Source organism: Chanos chanos, chromosome 2 (assembly GCF_902362185.1).
Source record: "Chanos chanos chromosome 2, fChaCha1.1, whole genome shotgun sequence".
NCBI classification, from domain to species: Eukaryota; Metazoa; Chordata; class Actinopteri; order Gonorynchiformes; family Chanidae; genus Chanos; species Chanos chanos.
In genome coordinates this window covers 40625582-40649754 of record NC_044496.1, presented here as the reverse complement: position 1 = coordinate 40649754, position 24173 = coordinate 40625582, and the positions used below count along the sequence as shown (strand labels likewise).

The following is a 24173-nucleotide window of genomic DNA, read 5'->3' as shown; positions in this document are numbered from 1 at the left end:
CCTGTCTTAACTGAAAACGAAAGCGCTCTTGATTTCTCCACTTTCAGTCAGTTGAGAACGGTTATCAAAAGTCATCGATTGAGACGTCTAAGCCACGCTGATTGGATGTTCAGAGAATCGGTGAACAACAGTCCATTCGGTTAAAGTAAAATCGATGAGGAATAGTCCCCACCTCTTCATCCTTTCACTCTGACGTTGAGACGAGTGTTTTGGGGGGCGGCTGGGAGGTCTCTGATTATATTGCTCTACGCGGCAATTCATTCGGCCCTTCCTTTAGATCGGAGTGTGTAGTGAATCGCAGCGAGAAGTCAAACGAGAGAAAAATGGCAGGTTACTTAAAAGCCATCAGCTCTCTGACTAGATCTGCCGCCGCTTTGTCCAAAAACCCTGCCATTCTCGCGCCTGCAACTTGCCAGAGCTTGCAACAGAGGAACTGTGAGTTTTTCACCATTTAACCAAGCATATGGTTAATTCTGTTTGTTCTTTAAGTAATTTTTATTACCAAGTTTGAACAGATTCGCGAAAGAGGAACTTCAATGGTTTTTGTTTTGAATGGGCTAACGTTAGCAAATTCAGTTCTGCGACTTGTGGCTTACTTACATCCGCTAATTAGTCATAACAGTTTCATCCATCGAAGTTTATCATAAATTTTTCTACCATTGTTCTAATCAGCTCGGGGTTAGTCGAGATAGTTAGGGTCCAAAACGCTTGGAACGAGTTATTTTAGCGAGTTAGCCGCCAAATACTGACCGGAGACGCGACCGGCATTGCTGGAGGAGGAGACGTGCTCATTTCTTTGTTTCTTGAAAGCTTGAGGAATATAGAAGAGGAGATTTTTTTCGCACAGTTTCGTGTAACTTACATATGCAGTTGACTTACATAAGGAAAGCTCAGTTTATGTTGAGCAATGGTTCTCTGTATTTGGAGATTTTATTTAGAAATTTTGAATCATTTTATGACACGTTGGTCAATACATCGATTTCCCAGCGTGTGAATTGACCAAATGGCGAATTGGTGATAGTATTGACCAAGGTGGTACTGTGTTTGTTTATAGCTAGAGGAATCCAAGAAACTGTCACAATATGGGAAGCAAAACGTTATTTGTTTGATAAACGACGAAACACCGAACCGCATCAAGGCGCTTCATCATAGTATTTCATTTGTACTTTTGGTTTGGTAACGTCGTAAAAACTCCTCAAGGTCAGACGAGCCGGGCAGTGGGGTTGTCTCATAAGTATGGCTGTCTGTCCTATAACTTTTGCTTTTGTCTGCTGAGCTGATCCATTGGTTTTTACGGTCATTATAAATAAGTCTTGTGAGCTATTAGCCTACATTTTTATTCAGTATTATGCCAAATTCGGGTTTCGACCCACTGGGTACCATATGTGCAGATTTAAAATTCCTTTGAAACCCTCACTGATAAATTCTTTAAAAAATCAAGACGATTTGCAGAGGAATTAAGGTGGAAGGAACGTTTAACTTGAAAACTTTTCTTGAAAACTTTCCGTGGTAGTACAAACTTTCTCCTGAACTAGGCTATGACTTTGAAGATGTATGAATAACTTAGGTCGATTGAAGGACAGTGTATTTTCTCCTAGACGTCAGAGGGAGAACTCCGTGCACAGCTGATTATGAATTATGATTCAGTTTTAATGGTCAGAAGGCACTGGTTGGCTTGTGCGTTTTGCAGTCACCCTCCTGCCAGAGTAATAGGAATGCAAATGGATCAAATGCCGTTCTATAGTTAAGTCAGCCATTATCCTTACCCAGTGTTAAGAGTTCACACGCCTGTTGTAACCAATGGGTACAGATATAAAAAGATCAATGAAGAAAGCGTGGGTACAGTTCCCGGCCAAAGTTCACTCATCAGGCCGTTTTTAAAGATTACGCTGAAGATTTTCTTCTCCAAACCGAGCGCAGTTCGGTATATGTTACTTTGAGATTTCACCTTGATTTTATCAGTGAATGATTTTTTTTATTGCTATGTTGTCAGTAGCTAATGGCAGTCATTGCTCAAGTGATTAGATTAATTTAATGCTAAATCTGTGCTCATCGGTCTCTTTTTTTTGACATCGTCATTGTGAAATGAGCTGGCAAAATATCAATCTTGATACAATGACCTTTCTAATTCCAGTCACAAGGTACTATGTGCCTTTCCCAAAGGCTTTTACAATTTGAGATTAAATGACTTTGCTGTTACTGCCCTAAACATATACTGAGCCAAGTTCATTCAAAATATTTAAGTCTGAGGGTTGTTCAGATTATTGGTATTGATGAAAACTTAAAAGTTCGTTTTTTAGGTTTTCCTGTCAGGACTGATCAACCAAATAAACCAGTCAGGAGACATAAACCAGAAGTTTCAGTCATGGCCGGACCAGGAGGTAGAGAAAATGAAACTAGACTCTGAGAGAGCTAAGAGTAGATTTGACTGTTATTGGTTTTTGCTTATTTCAAATCTCTATCCCCTGCTCTTGTCATGTAGGTCGCAATCCCAAAAACCTTTTGTTGTCAGTCGTAAACAGTTGTGTACTGTTATTCTCTTAATGTAGGCCTACTAGCAAAAATGTTGGGAATGTACCTGCAGGAATGTCTAATATGAAAACTTCTGAATGAATTGGTCTCTTTCACCACTGACCTTCAAGTGCTAAGACACTTTTGTTTGCATTGTCCCTGGCAACTAAAAGTCAGGTGTAAGTCATGTGGTTGTGATAGCTGGATATTTGATATGAGTGTTCACATTCTTTGCCCTCTAGGAGATCAGTTCTCAGGTCATAACGTACATAAACTTTCGGTTTCATAACATGTGCCTTTGATGACTACCTACAGTTGTAATTTAAAGGGATTTTCTGTATCTTGTGAGGGTACATCATGATGCCTGAAGATAAATCAGAGATGTTTCAAAGTTGTGAGCTCACTAGACAGAATTTTAGGGGGGTGTGTGTGTGAGTGCTGTTAAATATTAGGATAATGTATTCACAGTGATTAGTCTGTTTAAATCCTGTCACCACTGACACTCTATGTATGTCAGCATTTTGTTACACTTCAATGCCTCTGAATTGCTTCCAGTGCTCTGTGATGAGAAGTTGTGTTTCCACAATAAGAGTGGACAGGTGAGGCATGTCTTTAAATGACATAGCACCCAGGTGGAATTCTCTCATGAGAAAACAGCATTTTCCTTTCCTTCTTGTGCTTTGGCTTTCCAAGTGAAACTGTTTTGTCCTCTGCCGCTGTAGGATTCAGTCATGTTTCAACAAGTATGATCTCTTGATGTAAATGCAAGTCTTTTTTTTTTTTTTCTCTAAAATCTCTAAATCTGAGTGTCACTCCCAGGTGTAGGAAAATTAGAAACTGGCATCACTAGTTGGTGTCTCTTCATGTTACGGGTTTCTTCATGCCCAGAAAACGTGCTTTCATGCACGTCTCACTGAAGGCTTCTTTCTTTGCTCTGAATTCTGGTAATTCACTGTTGTTGGAAGCTGGGATTTTCAAGCCAGTTTACGTAATCATAGCTTCACTTCCCCTCCCCCCCCTCTCTGCCGGCCCTGCTGCTTCTGATTAGGGATGTATTCGTCTAGCTGTATTCTGTGCGTTTTATTTATATAATTTTTTTTCCCTGTCTTACCCGGCCTGGATTTTGTACGAAAGCCTCTGTTTCCTGTGATGCATTGTGTTTGGGAGAGGATCCGTCATCTGGCACTATCCTAAGTACTTTTCACCTGACAGTAAACAGGACTCTGTGACTACAGACATTTTCGCTTACATCAGAATAAAAGCAACAGTATTAGAGACTGTCTGGAGTATATGTTTGTCTGTGTGAAGGTGCACTCAGTGGCAGGCTTTCTTACTTTGCTAGATTACAGTTGAGACTTATGTCCTTTTGAATAATTTTTGCCTTTTGTCTCAGTGTTCTTCAGCTAAGTGACAGAGATATGTTTTACCCAGTATAGCCTCAAGTAATGTTTACCTAAAGGCCTATGTGTATGTATATGATCTGCACGCACAGACATATACTCCCTCGGTATGTAACACTGTACCATGTGCAGATTGAAAACTTTCCATTGCCTTCTGCTGTGCTTGGACACGGCAGCATGTCGTCTAAATGCACTTTAGCACATGCTATCGTAATTTTTTTGTTGACTTTTTATTGAGCGTTGTGAGTTTATTGCCATAACTGGAAGAGAAAGTTCTGGTAAACTGTTGTCAAGATTTGATTTTTTTTGGATAAATCATTGTTTTTCATCAGAGGAGTTTGCTTAATAGGTTACTTTGGTTCCTTGTAAATGTAACTGGGGCGAGATTTACAGCTTGCTCTGTCTCTCAGCATTTAACTTTTTTTTTTTTTTTCACGTTTCATTTTCTTTCAAAAAAGCAGCCTTTTAGAATGCACAGATCCACAGCAGGAGTCAGAGTTTGGCAGGAGGATCAGCAAGTCACCTGATTTGTTCCATTTCTTCCCCTCTTCCTTCCTCCTTCCCTCTCTTGTGCCACTGTGATGCCTTCTGGGTAGTGTAGTAGACGAAGCTTCTCTGTCTGGCCCTGCTCACTCAACTGCCTGAAATCAACACACCCTTCTTGTCTACAGAGATGTTTTGAATGTTTGAGGAAGTCATCCAAAAAGAGCCATCTGACTGCTCTTATAGGGTATCAGAAAGACCGTGGAATATTGAGCATATTGAATGCACTAAGTCATTTGTAATCATTTTTGAATGAAGCTGTTTGCTGTTGCGGACATGATTAAGAGGCTTGACGGTCTGTTCGTATTGTCATGTATTTGGGCTAGGAATCCATGGCTGTGCCTGGTAAATTGCCTAACTGTAAGGAGGTGCTCTGTCTCCTTATTTTGATCTATCAGTATTTAACTGGGGTCGGACAAAGGCTATTTTATCTCCTCTCTTTTTTTAAAAAAACATCTAATTTCCAGTCGCAAGGGCTTGAACTCTATTTTGGGAACAGCTGGCAGAACGCTGCTTTTTTTTTTTTCTTTTTTTTTTTTTTTTTAGAACTTTCGCTGAGCTGAAATTAGGACAACGACAAGCCAATGAATAATCTTAGCCAAACATTTGAGACTTTTTTTTTTTTTTTTTCCCATTCCACTGTTTTTGACAGATGCTGACAAACGAATCAAAGTGGCCAATCCTGTGGTGGAGATGGATGGAGATGAGATGACCAGGATTATCTGGGAGTTCATCAAAGAGAAGGTACCTAAAAACACTGCCCAGCGAGTGGGGGAGGGGTGTCACACAGCGTCTGCTAGCTTCAGGGGAGGGGAGGTGATAGCTGACTGGTCTATTTTTAAATCTGCAACTGACGTTCAGAGTGAACAAGGGAGACAGAGGGAGGGTAGGGGGGTGTCAGAGAGAGAGAGAGAGAGAGAGAAAAGAGAGAGGCAGAGGACGACAGGGAGGGAGGGGGGCAGGGAGAGAGAGAAAGGAGACAGACACAGAAGGGGAGAGAGTATATGTAGGGGAGACATGTTTGAATGTTGTTGGATAAAAATAGAAAAATGAGAGATTGTGTATGTGCACATAGACATTGTTGTAAGGGCAGTGCTTTTCTCTGGTTGCGCACACAAACACAAACACATGAACTGTACATTGCTGGGCTTGAATGCAGCAGCAGATGGTGGTCTGGTCCTGGAAAAACATGACGTTTCTCTTGATGAAATTATCTCGGTGGCTCCTGTAGAGACAGTGGAATGAACTCCCTTTGTTACATAATGAATGAAATCATTATACCAACCAGGAGCTTAGAAAACATAGTGTCTGAATCCAAATATTTAGCCTTTTCAATAATAAATAGCATTTTACTCAAAATTATAATGTAAGACTGATTACTAAAGCATAAAACTGACTTGAATCAACATTTTCTTGGCAGTAAAATCCCAAGAAATACAGGCTTTACTGATATATATTTTTTTACTTGCACACTGAAATATCTTTCTCTGTACGTGAGGTAAAATCAGCATCAGTCAGTCAGAAGACTGACATTCTCCAGGTGAATGACAGATATGCAGAGACCCAGTGATGCAGCCATGTACTGCTCAGTATTACTTCTCTTGGTATCCCAGAAGGCATCACAATATGGCAGTGTACACTTCTGCACAAATGTAGCAGTCCTGTTTTGAGAGACCGTCTCCTTCAGCTTCTTAATAGATAACTTATGACTTCCACAGCTCATCCTGTCAAACGTGGATGTGGAGCTGAAATATTACGACCTTGGCCTTCCTTACCGCGATCAGACCGACGACCAGGTCACCATCGACTCTGCCTTAGCCACCAAGAAATACCACGTCGCAGTGAAATGTGCCACTATCACTCCGGATGAAGCCAGGGTCGAAGGTATCCCTACGCTTACAGCTACGTCAAGCAGAATTAGCTAAGACTTCTCATTAAAGTTTTTTTAACATTAGTCCTGAATGTAGATGATGTAAACCAATCAGGCAAATTTAGGATCATTGTTATCTCGGTCCTGGGAGCTCTCTTGACAGCCTGTGTTTTATACTCTTACCAAACATCAGCGTACTCCTGTTTCAGCATGCCCTAAACCTCAACTAATTATCAGGCTCTTTGTAAATTTGTGTTGTGGGAGTGAACGCAATTAAAAAATGACAATTTTGCTGACACTGTTATTCCATGGAACTTAAGACCATTACTATTTATGTCAAAGGTCACACAACTCTCGGGCAACCTTAGGGGTTAATTGCTTAGCTCAGGGTGCGTCTTTGTTGGTCTGTCATGCTGTGGGTCAGGCAAATTCCTTTAGCACTATGCCGTTACCACCAAGGTCTAACATAGACCTGGACTGCCCAAGGTGCCCAATGGACTAAGTTTAAAGAAATGCCTGTATGAGTCACTCAGATTTTTTTCATGTGGGGATTAATTCCTTTATGGATTTATTTATGTATGAAAATATTTGGGGTTTTAGAATCACTTTTAATACTGACCTAATTTTGGGCTCACATGAGGTTACAGATTTGGCACTTTGAACTCCTCTGTTGTGTACTGAGCTTCGTCCTCCTCCTCTTCTTCAGAATTCAAATTGAAGAAGATGTGGAAGAGCCCTAATGGAACCATCAGGAACATTCTCGGCGGTACTGTCTTCCGTGAGCCAATCATCTGCAAGAACATTCCCAGGCTTGTTCCTGGTTGGACGCAGCCCATCACGATTGGCAGACATGCTTTTGGTGACCAGGTCTGCTGCTTCTGGATGCTTTGGTTGTTCTGTCTTCTCTGAAAGTAGAAATTTTTCATTTGTGTGTCTGTGTCCTTAAACTTGTCATTAAAAATGATCCTTTTACTCCACAGTACAGGGCAACAGACTTCGTTGTGGACCAGCCAGGCAAATTTAAGATCATTTTTACTCCTGCTGATGGAAGCAAAGCCAAGGAGTGGGAAGTGTATGATTTCCCAGGTGGTGGCTGTGGAATGGGAATGTACAACACTGATGAGGTGAATGAGTTTCTTATCTGTTTTCCTTACCACAGGGGCAGTTTTGGAATACTGACCAAATGAATTTATACTTTGCATGCATGACAAACATGTGACATTATTTTTTGCACAGTATGGCTTTAAATATCTCCAAAAACGTATACTTAAGAATTATGTTATAGAATTATGAATTATGAAAAATTATGTAGTAAGCCCTCATATATCTATTTCTGCATCTCTGTAGGTCTGCCAGAAGCTAAGACAAACTCAGAGCTTCTTACTTTGTAATTATATGTCTGAAAAGCATAGCCTTTAGCTTTCCTATAGCCGTTTTGTCTGAGACAGCTTGTGTTTTTGGCTACCACCCTCAGTCAGTTAGCCTGCCCTGACCCTCACTTAACTCTGCTCTCTGTTGGTACTGATGGCTTATTTGGGTTTACAACATGTGGTGTTTTGTGTACTCCAGGTTTTTTCGGGAGGGAGTTGTAATTTTTTTTAACCCCTGGGCTAAGCGAAGCCTTATTTTTTTAAACTAACTGTCGTTGATTGACCTGATATATCACGTGTATTTATAACACGTGTGTTTATGCATGTGTATGTATGTGCCCTCTCTGATCTGTCCACCAGTCCATCACTGGGTTTGCTCACAGCTGCTTCCAGTATGCCATTCAGAAGAAATGGCCCCTCTACATGAGCACCAAGAACACCATCCTGAAGGCCTACGATGGCCGATTCAAGGACATCTTCCAGGACATCTTTGAGAAGTGAGCCACTGGTTTGATAAGAGGATGTGTTGATTCTTGTGTTAAGGGAAAGAGTTAAGGAGAGATCTGTCAGAAGGTGACCCATTTACACAGATGATCTAGTTTTTGGGGTTTTTTTAAAAATAGTAAACATGGTTTTACCTCCTGGGACAGTCATAGTCAGAAATCCTAAATGGTGTGTGTGCATGCGCGAGTGTGTTTGTGTGTTTACTTGTGAAGGAGAGAGAGTGCACATATGAAGCAGATAATTTCTTTGCAAGGAAATAAAAAGGTCAAACCAATATTTTTCTCATGTTTGCTCAACAAACAATACCAGCATAGAACCTCTCAAATAGAAACACGGGACTTTCTTCGAAAGTTTCTGCAACAAGCTACTTACTTCTGTTAGGCCAAAAGGCGGGAGCTGTGCTGGCCCAGGAAGTCTGATTGGTTGCAATGTGTTGCATGACTCTAGACTGTGAATTCTCACTATTGTGCTTCATCTTAAAAAAAAAAAAAAAGAAGAAGAAGAATTACCTAGTCATAATAATCACATTGCTTACATAAGGTTTCTCTCCTCTGCTGTTTCTAAATTTGCAAAATGCCCCCAATAGGAACTACAAGCCAGAGTTTGACAAGCTGAAGATCTGGTATGAGCACAGACTTATTGATGACATGGTAGCCCAGGTCCTGAAGTCCTCCGGTGCCTTTGTGTGGGCCTGCAAGAACTACGACGGAGATGTCCAGTCTGACATCCTGGCTCAGGGTAAGTGGTGATTTTAACGAGTCACAGTATGAAAATTTAGAACATATCTCTAAGTCATTTGTAAGTGTGCATTTGTACACCATTAGGCCTAGAGTTGGCTAAATCTGTAGAGACTCTGAATTATTATTGTCCCCGCTCATGACTACAGCTTGTGATTAGATTTTTTTTTTCCCCCCGTAAAAAATCAATGCAATGTGCTTGAGTGGATGTTTCCCTGTTGGACAGGGCAGCCGTTAAACAACCTGGGAAAGTCAAGAGTTTGAACGCTGTTTGCAGTATGAGTCGCGTTCTTGTCGTGGTTGATTTGAAGCTGATTAAATTTGTCCGCAGGTTTTGGCTCGCTGGGGCTGATGACCTCTGTGTTGGTGTGTCCTGACGGAAAGACCATCGAGGCTGAGGCAGCCCATGGCACTGTCACTAGACACTACCGTGAACACCAGAAGGTCGGTGAATACACAGCTGTGCTTTCATTCTTTCTTTCTTTTTTTCTTTCTTTTTTTTTTTTAAGTTTGACATCTGCATGAAGGGGAGTGTATTGTAACGCTCTGTATGAAATGCTGTTTTTCACAGCAGGTGGTGAGAATGTAGTGACTTTGAGAGTGTGCTGTTGACACAGCTGGTGTTTTTGCTGCTGCTGGGTTTGTTTACAAATACTGCCATCTAGTGTTGAGACAGTTAAACCACAGTTTTGTTTAGTTGGCGAGACAGTTTAAGCTGTTTCAACAGGTAAACTCAAGTCTTGCCCTTTCAGGTGTTGAGTCTTGTTGCTTTTTTGACTGACAGTCAATAATCAGAAACTGATTTCTGCCTGTGAGACAAGTGCCTAAGAGACTTATGAAGTAGTTGTAAGAAACAAAATCTAGCACTCTGGGCTCAATGACTTGTGTTATATGCCTGTTTTAAGGCATTTCAAACACACACTCTTTTTTTCTAGGATTTGTTTTGGAACAAAATTGTGGTTATATGGGATTAAGAGACAGATTAAAGAAGTGTTTATACATATAGTGACATCTTTGTTTCAGTTAAGATAAACCTATTGTCTCATTTTAGGGAAGGCCAACCAGCACCAATCCCATTGCTAGCATCTTTGCCTGGACCAGGGGGCTGGAACACCGTGGCAAATTGGATGGAACTCCTGACCTCATTAAGTAAGTTCATTCATTATGTTTGGCTGCATGAGTGCACGGAGCATTCTAACAAAACCACCCTGAAGTGGTTCTTGTTTTTATGAAACTGGAGGGTTTCATAACTGAATGATGAATATTCAGCTCAGTATAAAATTGTTTTATTGTGTGCTTTGCCTGAGTGTTTATTTTGCTGACTGGCAGGTTCTCCCAGACTCTGGAGCGTGTGTGTGTGGAGACAGTGGAGAGTGGGGTGATGACCAAGGATTTGGCTGGCTGCATTCATGGTCTAGCCAAGTGAGTCAACAAATTTTGACCTATTTCATTACTTCGTTGAGAGGAAAAAACAGCTCAACATTAAACCTAGCAAAACAGACATTTTTAGATAACCATAAACATACATAACCCAGTTTTTCTGAGGGAAAAAAAGTCTACATAAGTACCCTGTTTCTCCAAAAAATGTGTTTTTTACCCATTAATAATGTCAAATAGGCAAGTAACCTAGTGGTTCCGTATCTCCTCTGCTTTTCTCACAGTGTCAAGCTCAACGAGCATTACGTTAACACCACCGACTTCTTAGATGCCATCAGGAAGAATCTGGACAAAGCCCTGGGCAAATGAAGGACTGAAGACTGAGTCTCTCATTTTTTTGTACCTCATTTTTAAATTAAAGGTCATGATAACCACAAGCATCATGTATGAAGGGAGAAGTCTAAAAACCTAGTGAAGTCTGTAGCATGTTTTTAGCAATCCTGTTGTTGGTGCCATCAAAATAGACTCCCATCACCCACCTTTCCCCAACAACTCCAAGGTTCTATTTTTGTAAGATGAAGTACTGTATGTCCTATAATATATATTACCATACAAAAACAAATGGAAAAAAAAAAAAAAAAGAATGCAAGGGCCATTTTGAGAACCATTGAATAAATCCTCTTTGTTTGATTTTGTTTCTCTGTCCTATTTTTATTAAACCAGCCAAGGGGAAAAAAACCTAAAATAAAACAAAACATTCTTAAATGTAAATAAATGTTATTACTTTACAATATTGTATGGATCAACAACATTTAACATACAGTTTCTATCAACAGCGTATTCACATTGATGTGCAAACCCCCAAAAAAAGTTTTCTTTTTTTTTTTTTCAAAAATAAAAAACTTGAGAAGCTTATACAAAACTATAATGGGTCCTCCAGTCGCCTCAGCACTAAAGCAGCAGGGGTGAAATACGACGGCAAACGGCGCAACTCACAAAATTAAAATTTTGCTTTTAAAAAATATTACAAGACCAACATTGTACTTTTTTTTTTTTTTCCTTTTTTTTTTTTTTTTTTGAGGCGATGCCTTCCTGGCAGGTGTTGTGCCCCTGCAGAGCTGAGCTGAGACAGAAATGTAGAATACATTGTGAAATTTCCTCCAATCATTCTCTGCTGAGTGTATGGCCCTGTCACACATCTGCACACTGTCGTTCATCACTTCACAGCACTGCGCAGAATGATGGATGGTACGCTCCTGTACACACACAAGGGCAGTTAATATTTCTGTCTCAAGTTTTTTTTGGGGCATCCTTTTCCTGATTTACCATGGAAACAACGAGTAGCTATAGGTGTGAAAGGGTATGCATTATTTCTCGACATTTCAAAATCTGTCCCGTGAAGGTCAAAAATGGAAATACAGGAGACTGTCGTGAGGGCTCTCGTAAGAAGTTACCGCAAAAGCATGAAGACTGCTGAGGTGGAAAAGGAAAACTCCCCCACTCATTAAAAATGAATTGTAATTACTAATACGTTTGGTCTACACAGTGTCTGAGGCAGCAGACAGAGCTGCAGTAGAGTCAGGTAGTAAATAATTTGAAGATCTTTAGAGTGGGCTTACAGGCTTTAGGATCACAGCCTAACAGTCCTCTGACTCTTTGGCTCAGGGTTTGACTTAAGAGTAAAGAAACTGAGATCAGATTATCCTGCAAATATTACAAATAAAATAAGTCACTTTCCTGTAAAGGGACCTCATTAAAGCCATAACAGAGTTTGAAATGGTCAATGATAACTGCAGCATTTCAGCATGTGTTGTTTTGCTGCCAAGTCAAAGCTATGGAGCCATTAAAGCCAAAGTGAAATTGGTCTTTCAACAGCTGATGATCACATAGTTTAGCTGCAGCATTTTTTTTTTCAGTCCAGATGCAATTGTAGGCTTTGAAAATGGCATTTCGTGCTTCATATTGGAAGCATTGGGTCTTAACGAGAGTATCTTATGGTCACAGATATAAACAGTGTTTGAAATGTGCTGTGAGGCTCAAATGCTGTACAGTGTCCCAACAGGTCTTTCAGGAATGAAGCCAGGTGGACCAATACAAAGGCAAACTCAAAGAGAAAGAGAGAATGAGAAGCAGGCACTGGAGGAGTTTCCATACATTCACGTTCGGCCCACTCCAAGTCCGTAAATCCAACATGCTGCTTTTTCAAAGCTTCACAGACAATACAGAGGGAAACAATCCTAAGCTAAAAGTCAGAGTGTGCAAAAAAACAAAACAAACAAAAAAACTGAAACATTAAAGGCAGTAAAGCCAAATGCAATCAGGACTATTTGCACCATGTCAGCTTTGGTTATGGCCAAGCAGGTTAAACATACAGTAGGTCTCAACTGTAAGACACGAGAAGACACCAACTGACAGCCTTTCACTAATGTGCTTAAATATCAAATCAGTCACTACGAGTGTGAAGGAAAGGGACCTCACCAGTGTTTTTTTTTCCAATGAAGAGCTCATTCAGAAAGAGCTGGAGTCTGTGGAGATAAGTGCCTCAGGAAGCCTGTGTGCATAATGTTTAACTATACCTACCGCGCTTGACCTATGAAATGTTACTTTTTTTCTCTCTCTCTTAATTACTGTATTCTGCAACAAGATCAAGTATGGCATTAGAAAATTATACTTTATAACCGGCATCTTCTGAATACATGTGCTGTATTCATTTACCATTTCCTTTAGGACATTTAAATGCTGAAATATCCTCAAAGTTTAATGTAAGTAAAAGGCCATTGAATTACAGTAAGAAAAAAAACAAACAAACACCAGTATCCCCCTATAGAACAAGGAGTCTAAAAAAACAAAACAAAAACACTTCACAGAACAGCCAAATACGGCTAATTCTCACATTAATTTTTTCTATATTACCCTAACGGGTCTGAAAGCCCACGACAGTGGTGTAACGGCCAGTGATAGTATTTTTTTTTTTTTTTTTTGTCTGACCGTTTGTCTACATTAGCGTCTGTAAAGTCGTTTAAGGTGAGGTGTAGCGAGCAGCGTTCTTGGCGAAGTTGTAGTAACCCATCTCGGCGAGTTTAGCGATGTCTTGTGCGTTGTTGCTGGCAAGGTTTTCTCTCTCGCTGAAATCATAGTTCTCCTCCTCGTAGTCCTCCTGGCCTTCCATGTCAGGGAGGGCATCTGGGAAAGGAATTACACACACACAAACAAGATCTTTAATTTCTCAACACAGAAACGATACAAAAGCCAAGTGCTCCCCATATCACACTACAGTACTATAACAGTCAGTCTCTTCCCTCACTGACACTCCCAAACTCCCCTTCTCTCCATTTAGACTTCATCATGAGCACACTACCAAGGCCTCCTTCACTCTTTCATAATGACATTACCACATGGCATCTCTGCCTGTCTGTCTGTCTCTCTCTCTCTATTACTGCTGTACCTCTTCCAACTCTCCTGCCAAACACAGGCATATCTCATTCCAGCTGGACCATGTTTACAAAACAACCGGCATGAAAGTGTCATACCTCCCAAAATGTAACAGACATGCGTACAAGGGCTTTAAACTTGTTAGGCTAATGTGCTAGTACAATGAAAGACAGTAGGCTAATGAAATTGCTAATTGCTAAAAGGTCACGTGGATGCTCTCATATCAAGGATAATGGGGGAATTTAGGACATGAAATTAAGTGTTGAATCATTAAATCAGGTATTCTGAGTCCTCTTACCTTGCCCATCTGGGGAACCATCCAAAATCCCGTGTTTGACCTTCATGTGCCGGCTGAGGTTTCCCTTTAGGTTGAATTTGCTGGAGCAGTACGGGCACTTGAATGGTTTGTTCCCAGCGTGAAGGTGCATGTGTCCCAAGAGATTATACATTCTATTGAAGGACTTACCACACACCTATGAGCACACATCACACACACATGAGAAAAGATAGCACATACACTCTGATACATAGAAATAAAAGAAAGAGTGATGAGTCCTCTCTCACCTTGCATTTGAAGGGTTTGACAGGGAGGTGGACGATCATATGGGTCTTGAGAGTCTGTTTCTGGACAAAGGTCTTGAAGCAGACATGGCACTGAAAGGGCCGGACACTGGTGTGAATCAGCATATGTCTCTTCAGGTTGGCAGAGAGGGTGAACTCACGCGCACACACGTCACACTTAAATTCCTTCATTCCCTGTGGTGACACAAACAGCGCCAAGAATGGAAAATCTATTGTTCTTTCTGGGAATAATTTAATTTTTTTTGTTTTTTTTTTAAGAAATGACAAGACAGTCTGTGCAGATTTAATCATTTAAGCAAAAGGAACATTTCTGATGTGGATTTGCCAGCAACAAAAAGATTTGACGAGGGAACTATATGAGCAGGAGAAAAAACATTGCCGGCTATAGATACAGCTGAGTCGATAGAAAACCTCATTGGCCTTCCTATGGGCTAATTAGACTTCCCATAGGTTTCCCAACGCTCTGAATAAATACATACAGTGCAAACACACACACAAACAGGCAAAAACACAAAGGGATGCAATATAGTTTATCACATATTTCTACAGTGTGAGAAGATAGTGAAGAAAAGTGTCACAAATGTAAAAAACTGCAGCTGGAGCCCAACAGCTCCACCCTGTGTCAGAACGTAGAGTGTGTGTTGCCCTGGCAATGGCGAGAAGTGACTAGTAGTTAAACTTCCACATAGCTTAACCATTAAACAAATGAGTAATCTCTTCTCTCTCTAGGGGTTATTTTAGTGAGCATAATTCAGTGAAATTAAAGCAGTGGTTAACTGTTTAGGGACAATTTGTATTAACTGCTGCTCAATTTATGTAAAATAAATCTAGGAAGTAGTCCAAAATGTACATGTCTAAGTTCTGCTCATGCCATATGGTTGTTTCCGTGGACTTAAAAGTGTATTAAGTATTATATTCATACTTAACAAAAATGCATATAATTTAAAACACACACACACATATACATAATTTGTTGAGCCTGATTTTTTAAGGCTATGCTGTCAGACCAACAGTGTTATTCACAATGCACACAAATCAATGTTTTACTTATCCTATGGCTGATCTATAACTGCTTTTATTTCCGCTCATGAATCACAGTCTCAGAGATTCACCAACATGACAGAGATTAAGAGATAGACAGATAGGGAGGGAGGGAGAGAAAGAGAGAGAGAGAGAGGGAGAGAGAGAGTGTGTCAGTATCGGTTGGGTTTGACACTTCAAAAGCACAAAGGCACATGCAGGAAAGGGACACTCCCTGTTGGGCCTGAGGGGTGTGTGTGTGTGTGTGTGTGTGTGTGTGTGTGTGTGTGTGTGTGTGTGTGTGTGTGTGTGTGCGCGCGCGCGTGTGTGTGTGTTTAGCAAGGAGGGTGCGGGGGCTAAGCCAATGCTATGACAGGTAAGAAGGACATAGGCAGACTCTTTGAGCTGGGCGGAGCATAATGAAAGAAAGCTCCATTTACACTGAAACCTGTTCTGGTAAGAGGAGTCTTACAACATGCCTTAGAAACACAGTAGGAGGAAAAATATCCAACTTCAAAAGCTTCAAACGAAAACCATGTTACAATATTATAAAGAATCATTACTTTTATCGACTATAACCCCTAAAAACTTCTAAACTTCTATCTTTAAAAGTGGAGAATATTATAATCCTTCTCGGTGCCATTTAAAAAAGTTTCTTAGGTGGAGAATAGACAGGCATTGTGGAGCGATGAGTAAAATGTGCGAACCATTGAAAGGTTGAAGTACCTTGTGCTCGGCAGCCTGCTGTGTCAGTACCTTGTGAGTGAGTGCATGCTGTTTCAGATGGTGGATCTGTACGAACTCCATCCCACACTCGGAGCAGACGAACGGCCGGACATTTTGGTGCTTCATCAGGTGGTTTTGCAGTTGGCTGCGGTAGGCGAATGATTTGTGGCATTCGGGGCACTGAAAGGTAGTCGGTCCTTGATGACTGACTTGGTGCCTCTTCAGGTGGGCATGAGTGGGGAACTCCATGCCACACTGAGTGCAGACGTGGCAGTGCCCGCTCTCGTGCTTGGTCTCGTGAGTGCGCAGCTCGCTGGGGTAGGCGAAGCCCCGTCCGCAGAAGCGGCAGCTGTACGGTTTGACGTCGGAGTGTTGGAGCATGTGGCGTTTGAGGTGGCTGGTCTGGGTGAAAGCCTTCTTGCAGACGGTGCACTTGTGTGGTCTGGTGCCCTGGTGTGTGAGCAAGTGTGTCTGTAAGTGACTGGGTTGCTTGAAGAGCTTGCCACAGTGCAGGCACTCGTGTGGTTTGATCCCGTTGTGGCCCAAGATATGAGTGACCAGGTTGTACTTGGAGGTATATGACTTCTCACACATCCTGCACTTCCAACGTTTCAGCCCCTCGCCGACGTCTACGCAGTACGACTCGTCGATCTGGACGTTGATGTCCAGACGGTCGATCTGCATGCGTCGGCCCAACGACCCTTCGCCGTCTCCTTGATCCGCCCAGATCATGGCCTGGCCGCCTTCATCGTAGTCTGCTGCGATGCCCATCTCTGCCGCCTCGTACGCCACCACGCTTGATTCGTAGTAGCGGCGAATTATGGGACTCACCTCCTCTTCTGCAGTCTTCAGGCGGATGACCCGCTGTTCCTCCTCCGTCTCCTCTTCCACGTCATCCTCATCCACCGCCTTTCTTCGTCCTTCGTCTTGCCGCTGCACCGTTGCTCTCCCTTGCTCCGTGGGGCTATCCTGCTCTCGCTGATGGTCTGCATCTGTCTGTTCTCTGTTTGTCGTTTCTCTGGCACATTCAAGGCAGCCTCGGTTACAGTGCTCTTCTTTCAGAGGCACTCTGTGGGTGACGAGATCCATGGCCTCCGCTGTCACCCCTGGGCTACTGCGGGATTTTGTGTGGACGCAGGGGTCAGACAGCTCAGAGCTCTCTCCTTTCACATGAGTGGACGTGTGACGTATTCTGTTGCTGGGTTCACCTGCTCTTACAGCTACCTCGCTATCGCTCCTGGACCTCCGACTTTTCCCGCGGGGCCCAGGTCTTCTCCGATCGGTGGAATGGGAACCGTCCGGTCCATGTGGTTCAGGCAGGTAATCCCCGTTGGCACCGATCAGCTGATCTGCGTACTCATATTCCACAACCTCAGGGGGAGGAGGGGGGCACTCTCGCATCTCACCCATGTAGAAGCCATTTGGGGCAATGGTGGCACCAAAGATCTCGTTCTGTGAAATCAGGCCTAACACGGCTGCTTGGGCCAGAGAAAGAACCACCACCGGGTCTGTCTGGGTGCCCGCATCCACCTGCTTCTCCATCACTTTAGAATAACAGTGAACCACAGGAATCTCTTGCTCCTGTTCCTCCTGTTAACATTGCAGAGAAAACATACAGTCAGATTACATGGTCATAGCAACAGAGTCAAGAAAATGAGGAGTCATTGCACCAGAGTAAGAACAATGGAGAGTCATGGCAACAGAGTCAGGACAAAGAAGAGTCAGAACAAAAGAGCAAGAACAATGGAGAACAATGGCAACTGCGAGTCACCACAACAGAGTCAAAATTCAGTAATCATGGCAACAGCCCCGGAAACATCCAGGTGGGTGCCAAAATAAAGGAAACACCAACATAAAAGGGTGTCTTACTGGGACTTTGGCAACATCACCCTCCCAAAGAAAAGCTTTAACGTGCCTTGCCATAGATTTTACAAGCCTGTTATTTCATGCACAGCACTAAAGATGACAGGATGTTAACAGCTTAATTAATTCAGGAAGCAGATCCTTCTAACAGACCATGTATCCCTCATTTACTCAAGTGTTTCCTTCATTCTGCCGGTTACCTGAGGATGAGGCTATAGAAACTGTGCTCAGTTCAAAGAAGTTTAATGAAAGATAAATAAAACCTGGGTAAAGCGCACAATTTTTAAGAGGAATCTCTGCGCTGCACACACACACACACACACACACACACACACACACACACACACACACAAATTCGCAACTGCAGTGTTACAATGAATCTGACCATAGAACAACTGGAAAAAACGTTTTCCAAGCTTAGCTGGTGGAAAAAAGCTGCATTCTGACAATGCCTTGCTTCTTGCAGCTGAATCCAGCGGAGAAACAGAGAAGATCAGATGGCGAAGATAAGGGCAGATCTATGTAAGCGCCACGCTTCCTTCCTCAACAGTCTTTAAAAGAAACACGAAGCACAAAGGAGCCCTGATGTCCAGTCAGGAAGCTCACATCCGTGGACTGTCCACAGCATTTCCCGTGAAGGGTCCGGCCACCAATGACCACTTCGTGCTTGTCGGACCATGCGAGGTTGGCTCTACGAGAGAGGTCGCCACACTACACTCCAATGGTTCAAACTTCTCCCTCCCCTGTCCTTACGGATGCATCAGGGGGAGTAATACAGCTACCTAACCCCACCAGAGCTCACAGAGACACACTGCACCAGGTGGTAGTCAGAGTCCTGATGGAGGTATAGAATACTGTTTGAATATACTTTAAATGTTCTGCTGAAACTTAGTGTTGAATGCACCTCCAAGTGTGTGGCAGCTCTTCCCTATTATGCTGACGGAGAGGCCTATACCTCTAAGGCTACAGGCTAGTCAAAACCTTCCCTTGCTACTGCAGGTTGATGTTGCTGTTCTCTAGCATTTTTGAAGTCATTACTGTCTGTACCTATCCTGTGCAAAGCCAAGACTAGTTCTGTCACATGACTGTAACCTTCATAAGTGGGGGAAAAAAAATCCAAAAAACAAACAGATTTACACCCACACTCAAAGATACAGAACCACTGCAATGAAATAGTCAGAGGAACAGATAAAAAGGAGAGTGAAAGATAGGCAGGTAGCAATGTGAGAGAGGGAGAGAGAGCGAGCGAGAGAGAGAGAGAGAGAGAGAGAGAGAGAGAGAGAGAGAGAGAGAGAGAGAGAGAGAGAGAAGGGGAACCTGGATGCCCTGATAACCACGTCATTTATAATTACCGCTTTTAAAGCAGACAGACAGAGGGAGAAACAGACTGTGTTTGTATGTGTGTATGTGCATGTGTGTGAAGGGGTGGGGTGGGGGTGGGGGTTTGTGAAAAAGAAACAGGGAAACTGAGGGAACATGAGAAAGAGAAAGAGAAAGAGAGAGAGAGAGAGAGAAGAAAAGGAGGAGGGGAAGTGGGGTTTCAGAGAGTCAGTGAGTAAGAGTGAGAGGGAAGGGAGGGGAGGGAGGGAGGGAGAAAGAAAGATAGATAGAGAAAGACAGAGAGAGACAGAGAGAGAGAGAGAGAGAGAGAGAGAGAGGGGTAGAGAGAGAGAGACAGAGAGAGAGAGAGAGAGAGAGAGAGAGAGAGAGAGAGAGAGAGAGCAAGCAGGCAGGCAGGAATAGGAAAAGAGGAGGGAAAGGGAGGGGTGGCGGGGGATGAGACACAGAGAGAGAAACTGAGTGAGTGAGAGAGCGAGAGAGAGAGAGATAAAGAGAAAGACAGAGAAAAAAGAAAAGAGAGGGAGTGGGAGGGGTAGTGGAGGGTGAGAGACAGAGAGAAACAGAGTGAGTGAGTGAATGAGTGACTGAGTGAAAGAGAAGGCAAAAAGAGAGGGGAGGGGAGGGAGAGTGAGAACAGACAGAGAAAGAAACAGAGACAGGGAGAGAGAGAGAGCGAGAGAGAGAGAGAGAGAGAGAGAGAGAGAGAGAGACAGGGAGATGGGGGGACAAGAAAATGAGGATATAAAAAAACATGACAAAATGGAAGGCAGACAAAATAAAAGAAAGACAAATGAGAGAGAGAAAGAAAGTCAGTAAGACTGGATCGGTCTGTAAAGAGAGGTGGACTGATTACAGTACAAAAACAGTTTCAGAAAACAAAAGTAAGTGTCATGACAAAAACTAAGTGTGTGTGCTTGTATGTTTGTGTTTGTGTGTGTGTGTGTGTGTGTGTGAGTGTAAGAGAGAGAGAAAGAGAGAGAGAGAGTAAGTGAGTGAGTGAGTGAGACAGAGAGAGAGAGAGAGAGAGAGAGAGAGAGAGAGAGAGAGAGAGAGAGAGAGAGAGAGTTAAAGAAGCACCTAAAACCAGACACTAAACCCTCCAAAAGACCAACAGTGTATGTGTGTGTGTGTGTGTGTGTGTGTGTGTGTGTGTGAGTGTGAGAGAGAGAGAGAGTTTCCAGCTCTGATGGAAGGGAAGGAACTCACCACATTGGTCCTGGTGTGATGTTTGAGGTGCTTCAAGGATCTCATCCTTCAACAGAAATGACTGGAGCAAAAAAATCCACCTCCTATTTATATCTGAGACAGAGAGGGGCGGTCCCACACGGTACATCCTCCTCCTACTGTTGCTGTTATCAGAACTGACGGTGCCTCACATACACACACACACAAGCACACACATACACACACACATTCACAGGGACGCGTGCACACACACTATATCTCCCCATTTCTTTCTCTTTCTATCTCTCTCTCTCTGTCTTTTACCTTACCTATCTCCCTCCCTTCCCTCCTCCTCCTTTTACACACACACACACACACACACACACACACACACACACACACACACACTTCAATATTCTTTTTCTCTTTCTCACGCACACACACAATTCAGCATGACCCTTCAACAAACATATTTCTTTAAAAAGCAAACACGAATGCGCACACACACGCACATGCACACACACACACACACACACGCACACACACACACGCACACGCACACGCGCACACACACACGCGCACACACACACACGCACACACACACACTCTTTGCTTCTTTTCCTTACACACATACTTTCCATTTCTCTTTAGAGACACGTTCTTTGGACACACACACAAACAATTACTTCAGTACAAACACACACACACACACACACACACCTCTGTATTGATGAGTATACTGTATGGTGGAGGTGTGTCTGTCAGACAGATAGTACTCTAGTGAAATATCTACTTTCCAGATAGACCAGGCTAGTTAAGTTGGTGTGTTTATTTCCCAATCTCTGTGAATTAAGCTGCAAGACGTTGAATAATGTCTGAAATCAAACAAAAAACACATGAGTGACAAAAGAAAGAAAAGGAGAGAGAGCACAGAAAAGCAGTTTGGAAAGAGAGGGAGGGAGTGAGACAGACGAGGGGGAGAGAGAGAATAAGAGGAAGAGGGAGGGAGAGGGAGACAGAGAGGTAGAGAAAAAGGGAGGGGGTGAAAGAGAAATAGAAAGAGAGAGAGAGAGAGAGAGAGAGAGAGGTGGGGGAGGGTGTGTGAAGAACAGAATGCAGCAAAAAAGGAGGAAGAGATGAAAGGAGAGAGAGAGAGTGCAAGAGAGAGAGCGAGAGAGAGAGAAAGAAAGAGCGAGAGAGAGAGAGAGAGAGAGAGAGAGAGAGACTGGGGGAGGGAGAGCAAGAGCATAAGAAAAGATGAGGTCAAAGAAAGAGAAAAAGAGAAAGAAAGAAAGAGAGAATAGGGAGGGAGAGTGTTCAAGAGGGGGGTGGGGAATGAAATGAAAGAGAGAGATAGAGAGAGAAGGAAGGCTGAAAGAGAGAATGCAGTGAAAGAAAGAGAGTGAGAGAGAAGGGGGAGGGAGAGCAGGAGGAAAGAGAGGGAGAGAAGAAAAGGAAAAGAAGAAAAAAAGGGGGATGGTGGAGTGTGAAAATAAAAAGAAGAGTCCATCAGCAAGAGAGAGAGAGGGGAGTGCAGAGTGAAAGGGGGGGGGGGTGGCTGGAGAATGGAGAGAGAGAGAGAGAGAGAGAAAAGGAGATATATATATATAGAGAGAGAGGGAGAGAGTGAGAGAGAAAGAGAGAGAGAGAGAGAGAGAGAGAGAGAGGAAAAGGAACAACAGCAACGGAAAGACATTAACTATTGAACTTCCAGATTTCTTCAGGGTTGTGTCTTAAGAAGCAGTAGAGTGGTGGAGTACCTGGCTATCTGGCTCTGGGTGTGGGAGCTACTCACATTTCCTCACTTATCCCACTTATGACACAGGTAGACTGGGATCAGACCAGTGCATCCTGATAGCATAATAACAGTCAGGTCTGGAAGTCTCACTCTTCTTTTTTTTTTTTTTTTAAATCTTTCAATTTATACCCCCCCCCCCCCCCCTTAAAAAAAATAACTCCTACAAAATGAAGTGACAGACACCTTTGTAGAGGACCAGGGCTGTGTATGATCACTGTATATGATCAATGAAGGACATTTTTCATTACTGAGCGACAGAGGACAATCCTTGAGAAAGGAAGCGAAAAAAAAAAAAATCCACACTCTAGGAGAGCAGTGAGAGAATGAGAGAGACAACGAGAGAGAGAATGAGGAAGAGAGAGAGGGGGAGAGACAGAGAGCGAAAGCAAGAGAGAGAGAGAGAGAGAGAGAGAGAGAGAGAGTGGCGTATGTGCGCAAGTGAGTGAGTGAGTGAGAGAGAGAGAAGAGAGAAGGACGGAGAGAGAGATAGGGAGAGAGGGAGGGAGGGACGGGGGGAGAGACAGACAGAGATAAAGAGAGATTGAGGGAGGGTGTGAGTGAGGGGGAGAGATAGCAGGAAGTTGAGAGAGAAAGAGAGAGAGGGAGAGAGAGAGAGGGAGAGAGAGAGAAAATAGAAAGAGTGCAGGGGAGAAACAAAGAGATAAGAGGCTAAAAGACAAAGAAACCACATGGAGGAAGAAACGACTAGGGACACGTACATAAAACAACACATAGAGCTCAGTTGTGTGGAAAAATGAAGAGGAAGAAAGGGAGGGAGAGGGAGAGAGAGAGAGAGAACAAAAGTTGGGGAAAGAAAAGAATATACTGGCGCCTTTCCAGGGCCCAAACCCCCTCAAACCTAAAACCTGTCCTTTGCCCATTTGCAGAAATCTGAGGCTTGTGCAAACTGGCTCTCATATAGACAGAATACAGAATGAATAATAAACACTCACAAGCCTTTTTTGCCTCTCTCATTTAGTGTGTGTGTGTGTGTGTGTGTGTGTGTGTGTTTCCACAGGTTACTGCAGTTGTACAAGTGAGAACTCTCGACTGCATTTGGTACGTGTGTGTGTGTGTGTGTGTGTGCGAGCACTTGCATGTGTGTTTGTGCTTCCACAGGTTACTGCAGTTGTAAGAACTCTTTTGCCTGCATTCTCAGAGTGTGTCTACAGATTTCTCCAGCCATGAGATACTGTGAGAGACAAAGTTCATTCTTGCCTGCATTCTGATTGAGTATGAGAGTGTGTTTGTGTTCGTCTGCCTGCAGCTCCAAGCGAGACGACTCGCCTTTATTTGTGTATGTACTCTCTCCGCATCTGCTCACAGGCTTCTCCAACAGAGAGACAGAGAGCACACATAAGTACATGTTTGTCTGCATTCTGTATGTATGTGTTATATAGGTTTTCTGCAACATGAGAGGGAAGAGCAAGTATATAATTCTCTAATGACTGGCCGCATTCTATGTACGTATGTATATACGTGAGTGAGTGTATGTGTATGTGCGTGTGCATGTGTGTATAAGGGGGATGCAGTAGTGAGAGAGAAGGCTAATGGAAGGGAAGGAGAGACACTGAGAGAAAGAGAGTTAGATGGAAGGAAGTGGGCCCTAGCTAAACCGGCTGGGTTACTGAGAATGAGACGGCAGGGACAGGGATTTTCATACACACACACACACACACACTCACACACACTTTCACTTCTCTACTGAATCACTTCCCTACATGAACTGAGAAGAGGAAAAAAAAGGATGAGCTGCAGAAAGAAGCTCGGAATCCACAGCTCATCACACAGACATACTGTCCACACACAAACTCACACACTCAGGTATACACACAGAATCTACAGCGCAGAAAACAAACATACTGTACTATCAACAAACTAGTACACTCGCACATACTGTCCACACACAAACATACTATACTGTCCACAAACACA

At 42.9% G+C, this 24173-nt stretch overlaps 2 protein-coding genes across 2 annotated transcripts; one reads left to right on the top strand and one right to left on the bottom strand.

Annotated features, from left to right (window-relative positions):
• The first annotated feature begins 256 nt into the window (after positions 1 to 256).
• idh2 (isocitrate dehydrogenase (NADP(+)) 2) lies at positions 257 to 10978 on the top strand. Its single transcript, XM_030794410.1, has 11 exons — positions 257 to 435; positions 5107 to 5198; positions 6173 to 6338; positions 7031 to 7191; positions 7305 to 7448; positions 8055 to 8191; positions 8785 to 8936; positions 9267 to 9379; positions 9987 to 10084; positions 10265 to 10357; positions 10597 to 10978. Exons 1-11 carry the CDS (start codon positions 324 to 326, stop codon positions 10679 to 10681), a joined length of 1353 nt encoding a protein of 450 aa, XP_030650270.1. The 5' UTR covers positions 257 to 323; the 3' UTR covers positions 10682 to 10978.
• A 2348-nt stretch (positions 10979 to 13326) lies between these two features.
• Positions 13327 to 20527, bottom strand: znf710a (zinc finger protein 710a). Its single transcript, XM_030766395.1, has 5 exons — positions 20483 to 20527; positions 16073 to 17662; positions 14309 to 14500; positions 14043 to 14217; positions 13327 to 13495 (listed from the first exon to the last, which is right to left on the bottom strand). Exons 1-5 carry the CDS (start codon positions 20525 to 20527, stop codon positions 13332 to 13334), a joined length of 2166 nt encoding a protein of 721 aa, XP_030622255.1. The 3' UTR covers positions 13327 to 13331.
• Positions 20528 to 24173: the final 3646 nt, after the last annotated feature.